Genomic DNA, 9,614 nt, shown 5'->3' with positions numbered 1-9,614 from the left:
TTGTGTTACACACTTTTCATAGTGGGTGGTGTTCATTTAGATCATATAACACATTTGAAATATAACATTTAACATATATGGATAATTAATATTGATATTAATTAGTATTAATGCAGTAATAGTAACTATTTTTCAATATTTTTAAAAAATAAAACATGAGTTTTTTATATGCTTATTTTTGCTTAAACTTGTTTTACTTATTTTTTTAAAACAATACCTTCCATTCATTTATTCAAACTTTTTCAGAATTATTTAATAACTGACTATCTCTTATAATTTGATATTTAGTAAAACATTGTTTTGGTTTTAATAATCTGTGAGTATAAAATATAGTTTGTCTCCTTAAAGATACTTAAGTTTAGATTTTTTTTATTGTTTAGTTTGAAGCAAATAACAATATCATTTATGGATAAAAAAAAAGATTATTTTGTTGAACAATTTTAGCTAAATATTCTTCTTTTTTAACCATAAAAAATCTAAGTTGCATTTAATCTGCATATTTTCGATAAAAAACGTAAAATGTTTCTGTTTGAAAAAATAAAACAAAGAATACTTATTAATTTTAAACTACAGCAAAATTAAAATAAAAGTGATCTAAGTCTTAAGTTATTAAATAAGCTTGAGTTAAAGATATACGTTGTGTTTCAATATGCATCAAGACGAAAAATGTAAAAATATATTTTCTATCATGTATTGGTTTCTTTTGTTATTTCTTAAATATTTGTTGTACTTATGTTCTCTTATGTCATCAATATTTGAAAATTTCCAAGTATTTTGAACAAAAGTATCTTTTAACACTACTGCATAGATTAATCTAAATTATTCATTAGATATCAATTATTATTCTGGACAAGAAGTTAAAAGTTACCCGTGGTGTGCGACCCGATAACCGAATGATTTTCGTGCACCAGGTCCTAGGACCAAATATTTAAGCGTCTTTTTAATCGTTTAATAAACTATAGATATAACTATTACAAAAAAATATATAATAAAAGTTTTTCCGCAATATAAACTGTTCAAATAAAAACTAAAAAAAAAACAGAGTTAACGAATTCATACCATAAATAACAACAAAATGAATAAAATATTCACTTTGTTTCAGGTTAATTAAAAAAAAACTTATTTGGTATTTTTTATTTTTATTACAGTACAAAAGTCATAATAACAAATGAAGTTAAAAAACATACTTTACATTTAATGAAGGTTTAAACTAATTTGAATTATGAAGGAAATATTTGTACTATTTAAAATCATTAAAAATAAAAATTACATATAAGTACATTAATTTACATAAGTTTTACAAGCTGCTATCAGTAATCTTAGCAAGTACTAAGAACACACTTTTAAAAAGCAAATAATAAATCACTAATGAAACTTTGCACGAAAACCATCCACATTAAATAAAACTGTACCGAAACAGAATTGCTCGGTTTTCTTTTTGTTCTCACGGTTCCATTAGAGCTAAAATGTTTACCATAAATTTATGGTTCATATATTAAAAAGATTAAATATAGAAACACAATTACTATATACTAAGCGGCTTGTCACCAAAGCAACGTTCGCACGCGACAGAATATTCTCATTCTCCACACTGAACTATATAACATTTCAGCAGCTTGTATTTTCGCTGGAGATCGTGATTGTTACGTCACTATGTCGTGACGTTGCGGTGACTTTTCAAAGATGCCGCCTGTTTTTTTGCTTTGGCTTCCACGATTTGGCTCGTCAAATTTATTGATTTTAATAATTTAAGTTTTAGATAATTATATTGTTTTATAAAATTACTAGGTTACACGCAATATATATTTGCTTAAATGCAATGTTTACTTAAATTTTTTCTTGAAGTAGTTAATGTTTGTTTTAAAATACATGTATACTTTTTTTAAGTTATGTAAGTGTTTTTAAAATTTAAATTTAAATTTTTTTTTTATTCAGATCAATTTAAGCAGTTAATCAAAACTTTAAATCATAGTTTGCTTTGTACACAAACTTTATTCAAAACTTGTTAACAACTTATAGAAGTTGTTAATACTACAAACTTAGCATTGTAAAATGTTTACATATAAAATAAAGGTACAAATTAGCTTATAAATCATTTAATATGCAATTGAAAAAAAAAATTTCGCCTTACAAAAGAAATGCAGACATCTATAACTCTTTAAGAAGTTTTTTTTGCTCTAATCTTAAACAAAACTAAAAAGTACAATATTCTATGCTGTTTGAGACAAAAAGAAATCCAAAAGCTAAAATTTCTAGTTTTAAGATTTAAAACATACAAAGAACAGCGTATGTGCTTTAGAAACTTGGGTAAAAAAATGAATATTAAAGTTTAGTAGTTAGTTAAAGTTGAATAGCGAAATTTCAATACCTTTGGCACCATAAGCTACTCCAAACAGAATATCAAAGGTAATACTTTACTATAAGTAAGTACTTAGATAAAAGTTTTTTAACAAATAGATTTTTATTTGAATTAATTCAAAAAATTACACTTTTCGATGTATTTAAAAATTAACAGTTACTAGAAGTTCTTTAAAAGCAATTAGCATTTAAAAAACAAATTAAAGTTTTTTAAGTGTGGTCTACGACTCGATAACCAAAAGGTTATTTTAAATTTTAGAACTTTTTTAGCTCTTTTCTTTTTTCGTTCCATAAACAATACTTTTTTAAATAAATAAACATATAATTTTTTCATACCGCTAAAAAGTGTCAACTAAGCTAGTTCTATAGTGCACATTAACTAAGTTGTTGTGTAAAGCAGATTAAATACTATAAAGTATCAACTTTTTACAAGTTAAACTTAAGTTATGTATAAGTAGATATGTTTAAATTATCTATAATTTGATTTACTTGATTTGAAACACTTTTTATAAGGATTTAACTTATGAAAGTTTGTTTTGCTGTTTTTATTTAGTAAACTCGGTTTTAATTATATTATAACTATCTATTAAATTAATTATAAAATAAAATTTTTTTTTAAGTAAGCGTAACTTAAAGAAGCTTAAAACAAAATTTTAGTTTTGTTAATTACTTATTACTTTTATTTAGTGAGTGCTACTATTTGTTTTGTAATTATATGATTGAAAAACAAAAGAAAATGCTTTTAGGAAAAAATAAGAAGCTAGTACTTTTATGAATTTATTTTTAAATTGATATTTATATTGGGTAATAATTAAACTTATTTTTATGCTTGTTTTATGTAATAAATTACGTTTATGTTTTATAACATCAAAAATAAAACAACAAATACTTGAGTAAAAATGATTACTCAATATATCATAAAGCATATGGCAATCTACTCATGCTTTGTTTACTAATTTTAACAAAAAACTTTAATATAAATATGATGGTTGTAAACTTTGTTGTTACATGACTTACCGGGGTGATCGTGTTAAAATGATTTTTTCTACAGCTTTAAGCCTCTTACTTATCTGTACAGCAATACGTGGTAAGTTTTAACATAAAAAAATATTTTTAGAAATACTTTTATGTAATCACAATAACTTTTGTTTATAACCTTATTTTGGCTAATTAATGTTCCAAACCACCGCTTTTTGGTTTTATCAACAAAATCATAAAACTAAAAACAAAAAAAAACTTGCTTGTTATTATTCTACTGAAACTGGTTTGCGGTTTTTAAAATATTTGTTCTCAGTGTACTTCTTTAAAACAGCGATTCTGAAACTTTATTCCAAATAAAATAGTTGATATTAGCAAAAAAAAGTCTCTAAAACTTTAAATATAAATTAACAATTTATAAAAACTAATTAAGTTTTTAACTAAATCTTAACTAGTTTAAATGAAACCATTTTTACTTAAAATTTTTTTATAAGACTTTTTTTTTTTTGACCAAAAACCAATTTTTTAAATTATACGGGCATTAAATTAAAAACAAAACTGTCTGAATAAGTATTTTTCAAAAAAATTTAATGTAATAGGGGAAGACTGTCAAGGTCGTTGCTTCCACTCAGCTGATTACAGCAAATCGTGCCAATGTAACACATACTGTGAAACTAAATACAACGACTGTTGTGATGATTACGCTACTACCTGCAAACCGTTAGTGTTTAACTATGTTTATAAAGACATTGAAATAATAATTTCTTTGTAAAATAACTAGAAACATATGTAACAAAAAGTTTTAAAAATAATTCAAAAGTGTTATGACTTTAATTTTTAAAACAGTAATACTACTTAAACAGTTGATTTAAACTAGTGTTCTAGTTGATTACTAATTACGACATAAAAATAGGTTTGAGGTTTGAAAATTAAACGATTAATATAAATGTTAATATATATGTACCAAACATATTGATTATATGAACAACTATTTTTTTTGACTTTCTTAATTTTATTTTAAGTAGAGCATATACTAAGATTATTTTTGCATCGTTAAATGAAATGTTTTTTGGCGGATAAATAGTACTTAAGAAACATAAAATTTTTTAAACTACTTAGACAACAATGTAAAAACTGAAAACCAAAAAAACATCTTATTTAATAAGTTATTAGGATAATGCTGACTTCAGAGCATCAGTGGTTTAATAATATGTTTCCCGAATAGTTATAAAAAACTTTAAAAAAAATCTAATTAAATTTATTTGCGAATTTTTATGTACTAATTTAATTAACTAAATTCTTGACTAAGACAAGTTATCTAACTAGTTAGCAGAAAAAAAACAGAAGTAACTATTATTAATTTTAAGACTTCTCGACTCTTGCTCGGGAAGATGCGGAGAGAAAGAGGACTACATGTACAACTGTCAGTGCAACAGTCCATGTGAGAGGTATGGAGATTGCTGTGCAGATTATCAGCCAGTATGTGTGAGTGGCGGTGGATCTACAGAGCCAGCACTCAGTTCATGCCAAAACAGGTGTGGTGACAAGGAAGATTACGACTACAACTGTCAGTGTAATTCGTACTGCACCAAGTACGGAGACTGTTGTGACGACTACAGTGCTCAGTGCAGTTCATCAGGAGGTAATTCTGGAGGATCGTCGGGAGGATCATCGGGAGGATCTTCTGGAGGTTTTAACATGCTTTAGGGTGTTTTACAACATTTACCTATTAGAAAACATACTATAAAACTTTAATAACATGTTTGTTATGTTTTTTACCTACAATTATAAACCTACTACTTTATAAAAAAAAATGTAAAAAAGTTTTAAAATAAAAATAAAAGTAAACTTATAAAATAGGTGAACAAGATGTAACTACTCAAGAAATTTTGGATGCCTCTGATCAACTTTGGCTTTTGGACGAAAATAGAGCATCAACGTCTGATATTATTTGGAACAAACAAGCTTCTACGAGTGACTCTTCAACAACTGATAAATGCAGTCAACCGTAATTTATATTTTTTAGATACATTGTTTAATAATATATGTTTGAAATAAAAAGTTCTACGTTACTTTTTTATTATATTAATTATTTTTAATTCAACTAGACTAATTTCTTTAAAGATTCTTCAGCTACGTCAATCCATCGTTGTTAGAAAAAGACACATACAAACAGTTGATGGCACTAAGAGATAATTACAACAGAGTACAAGGCAATGATGATACTTTTACCCCAGAAGAAATTGCAGAACAAGATGCTTGGATTGATATGTTTGTGCAAACTAAAGTTGGAGAATATCTTTTCAATTTCCTTTCCGCTAAAGGTTTGTTTTGATTTTTTGATTTTTTTCGAACTGAAATCAAAGTGTTTAAAAAGGGCCAATATTGTTCTGCTACTAGTAATTTAAGTTGTGGCATATCTACAGAAACCTAGAAAACAAAATTTTGTTGGTTTCAAAGTTTTATTTTCTTTGATATTTACTATTATATATATATATATATATATATATATAGGTTACGCCGGAGCAGGAGACTTAGCTGCATTTAAAGCTTACGTCAAGGGTATTTGGTTCGGACTTTATGTTAGAGACGGAACAACTGATACTAGCGGGTAAAGTTTTATACAACCTATCATTTTTGGGATAATACAGTTTAATTTATATAATAGAATTTAGGTAATTAGTTTAAAACTAAAATTTTAAAGCAGGATTTATATTTAAAAACCGTAAAATAAGTTACTAGGTTTACAAAAAAAATTCAAAAAAATTTACTCAAGAAAGTTGTGAAATTAACACTCAGTAAAATTAAGACCAGATGATGATAAACATTGTGTTTTAAATACTTGTTTGATCATTTTATAAATTGAACAAGTATTGCAAAAAAAACTAAGTTAAGAAAATAAAATTGATTTTGTTAAACGAATACGACATATATTTGTAATAATACATTTTTATAAAAAGTAAAATATAGATAAAACATACAAAGCGTTAGTGTCATATAAAAGTCAGCATACTTACCTAATAAACTAATTAAAGGTCGACTTTTTTTATTAAAAAACAGGTTTGAACATGTTTTTGTTGGTGAAATTGATGGTAATAAGGTTTCTGGATATCATAACTGGGTTTCTATTTACTTAGAAGAACAACTTGGAAACCTTGATTATTACGGGTACACAGGATTTTCTGAAGTTAGGCTTTTTGTATAGTTTTCATATTATTCACAATAATAAAAGTTTTTTCTGCCTATAAACTGTTTTAAAGGCATAAACTTCTATATAAAATGTTTTTAGTATACATAAACTTTTAACAGTTATTTATAACAAAAAATTGTATACTTTTTCGCTTATTTTGAATACTCAAAGCTAAAACAACACAGCCAAACTTGTGGGGACTTCATTTCTATTGGTACGGTAAAATGAAAGGTCTTTCTGGATCAATCGTTGGTGTTTCACCTGAATACGAAATGGCAGTTATGACTTTGTGCCATGTGCTTAAACCGGATAGCCAGTTTGTATTTTAAGATATTTATAGTTTTAACATTTAGCAAGCTTATTATGTTTAACTTCTAAGCCGGTGAACTAGAAGTTTTAGCATACAAACAATTTTAAATACCTAACAACATATGTTTAAAGCTTTTTTCTAAACTACAGAATACTTATATACACAAAAACTGTGATCTCAAACAAAATTAGACCATTAGTTAAACGTTGCGAAAAATAAGTCATTTTTGACACTTATTTAAAAAAAAAGATCATTTTTCTTTTTTTCATAAGTTTTGTAAGAGTTAAATTTTTGTACAATTGTACATATAACCTTCCATTTTTTAAAGTAAAAAAATACTTTTGTCAAAATGATGCAAGTTTGCTTATTTACAAACAATAACAGGTGCTCAGTTCAAGTGAGAGATGAAAATGGAGCAGCAAAAACCATGAAGATTCAGACCTGGACGTGGAGCAAAACTTATCCCTCCAGTGGTGGAAAATACGTTGCTTCCGCTTATTTTTTGGCCTAGATGGTTTCTAATGATCGCGCAGCAAATTTAAAACAATTTAGTCTTATTTAATTAATGTTGTTATTTTTTAAATAAACTAGATAATGCTGAAATTGTTATGAATAGTACAAAGTAGTTTTAGGGATACAACCAGCGACAGTAGTTATAGAATACAACAACAGTTAATGTTCTGCTTTTTTGCTTTTATATTGTTTTGATTTTTATGTAACAAAACAACTAAATATAAGCACTAAAAATTATGGACTTTAATTGCGTATCATTAACAAGTTATAAAAAATCAGCTGTCCTGTGAACTAATAAAATAAAAAGTAAATAAGCTTTTCAAACTACTTTTTTATGTTTTGTTTCTAATAAAAGTATAACATTGTATCGTTACCTTGATAGAAATGACGGAGTATATAATTCTACAAAAAAAAAAAACATACTTAAGCTTAAAGTCCATTGAATGCTTCGAATTAAATTGACTGTTTAAAAAATGAATTTTATGGAAGTGTAAAACTGCTAACAAGACTTGTGATAGTTAACAAAAATAAAAAAATAGAAACAAAAAAATAATTTTAATAAGCTTTTAACAGAAACTTAAGCTTAAACAAACTAAAAATGTATTTTTGTCTTTTAACTCAAATATGTGTTCCTACAAAAATTTTTTTAAAGGTTAACATTAAATATGCTTTTCTAACTTCTAAAAAATTTATGTCTTAATCTTCTCCGGATATAAACAGAAAGTAAGCAATAGTTGAATGATTTATAGTTCTAGTCCAAACTAATAAATGGTACATTTTCTACTTTAACGCAAACTTGATAAGCATTTCAATTTTTAGATTTTCCGACTTCATTATGTATGTTTCAATTGTATATTACTTGAAATAAATAAATCAGACTATTTATAATGATATCTGTCTTACTTAGTTTAATTACTATACTTGTTAAACTATACTTTTTAATTACTAGTTTTAAATTAAAAAAGTTATTGGTTTCCTTTTTCATTGTTAATTAGTAGTTTTTTTGATGAAAATACTTAATTATTAACAATAGAGTTTTTTCTAATGAAATAAATTGCTCTTTTGTATAAAACTTTACAAAAATATTTTAATCAATAATTAAAATTGTAAATAAATGTCAAGTTGTAAAAAAGAAACCTACAAGGCAAAACAAAAAATAACTAGTTTCTAAATACTTCAATACTTGTATATGTTTATTAGTCTCATTTATTATTTGTTTAATTACAATTTTTACCACAATCACAGACAACGGTTTCAAAATGCAGAACCAATTGAGTATTGAATAGTTTTTTGATAAAAAAAATCTATATGTAAAAGAAAAAAACCTAACCATACAAACTAAAATTCTTTAAAAATATATTCGTGGTTTAAAATAAAAAAATAATCAGCAATTAAACAGTACAATAAACATTAATCAAAGCCTGTTATATTTATCTTAAAGTTATTATTGTAAAACAAAAAGTTTCAAAGATACGAATTTTTTTAGCAGATAAAGTTGAGTACACAAAAACTTGAAGTACTTAGTAAAAGTTTAAAAATAAAATTATTAAGTACATGGGTTACCCCTATTACCTAAACCAGTACGTTATGTTTCTAGCAAAACAAGCAAAATATAAAACAAAAAAGTAAGATAATTTGATCTATTTATCATTATGGCAAACTTTATTTAAAAATCTAAAATTAAACCAAGTTATAAATAAAACTATATTTTGTGTTTAAACTACTTAATATCATATTATACTTAAAACTTGCCTTTTATAGTTTTTTTTTAATAGAAAAACTGTTTTTAACTATTAACTTTTGGTATATTTAAAAAAAATATTTGTTTTATATTCTAGCAACAATTGTGGTAGTGCAGCTAGATCTTAAATGGAAGGAAAAACAAAGACAAAAAAGAAAAAGCAGCATCTAGTTGTAAAAAAAGGAACAATAAATATTTTGGCAAATCTTTAAAACTTCAAAGCTGTCTCAACTCTTTAACAAGTTAACTTCTGAAGATGTCTAGTCAATCAAAAGTTTTTCTACAGACTACTATACTTGATATACTTTTATGCTTCTTTTAGTTTTTAACTTCCATAAAATTTCATCAACTATAGTCTAGACTTTTTATCTTATTTCGCAAATATACTGTAATAAATATTTTCATTTGCACCTAGCGACTTTTACTTTTGATGGACATTTTTGACAGACGACGTTAGAAAAAGATCCTCCTATTGCTTTGGCAGCAAAAGTGCAGTTACAGCTCGTACTTTCCGCCATTGTCTT

General features: G+C 25.4%; 1 protein-coding gene across 1 annotated transcript; it reads left to right on the top strand.

The window, feature by feature from the left end:
* The first annotated feature begins 1,075 nt into the window (after nucleotides 1-1,075).
* On the top strand, nucleotides 1,076-7,347 carry LOC145848374 (uridylate-specific endoribonuclease-like). Its single transcript, XM_082953880.1, has 10 exons — nucleotides 1,076-1,102; nucleotides 1,538-1,724; nucleotides 3,936-4,056; nucleotides 4,704-5,026; nucleotides 5,197-5,344; nucleotides 5,461-5,660; nucleotides 5,851-5,947; nucleotides 6,397-6,523; nucleotides 6,712-6,842; nucleotides 7,221-7,347. Exons 1-10 carry the CDS (start codon nucleotides 1,076-1,078, stop codon nucleotides 7,345-7,347), a joined length of 1,488 nt encoding a protein of 495 aa, XP_082810006.1.
* The last annotated feature ends 2,267 nt before the right edge of the window (nucleotides 7,348-9,614 follow it).

The sequence above is a fragment of the Thalia democratica genome, unplaced genomic scaffold (assembly GCF_965202585.1).
Source record: "Thalia democratica unplaced genomic scaffold, ktThaDemo2.hap1.1 HAP1_SCAFFOLD_1368, whole genome shotgun sequence".
Lineage (NCBI taxonomy): Eukaryota > Metazoa > Chordata > Thaliacea > Salpida > Salpidae > Thalia > Thalia democratica.
This window is presented reverse-complemented; position numbering and strand designations above follow the sequence as displayed.

What these genes read in the sequence shown, in the direction of transcription:
- LOC145848374 (XM_082953880.1), top strand. Translation starts at nt 1,076, where the DNA reads ATGAATAAAATATTCACTTTGTTTCAG. An exon ending in AAATATTCACTTTGTTTCAG is followed by an intron (nt 1,103 to 1,537) that starts GTTAATTAAAAA and finishes CTATATACTAAG; the next exon opens with CGGCTTGTCACCAAAGCAAC. An exon ending in TGGCTTCCACGATTTGGCTC is followed by an intron (nt 1,725 to 3,935) that starts GTCAAATTTATT and finishes TTAATGTAATAG; the next exon opens with GGGAAGACTGTCAAGGTCGT.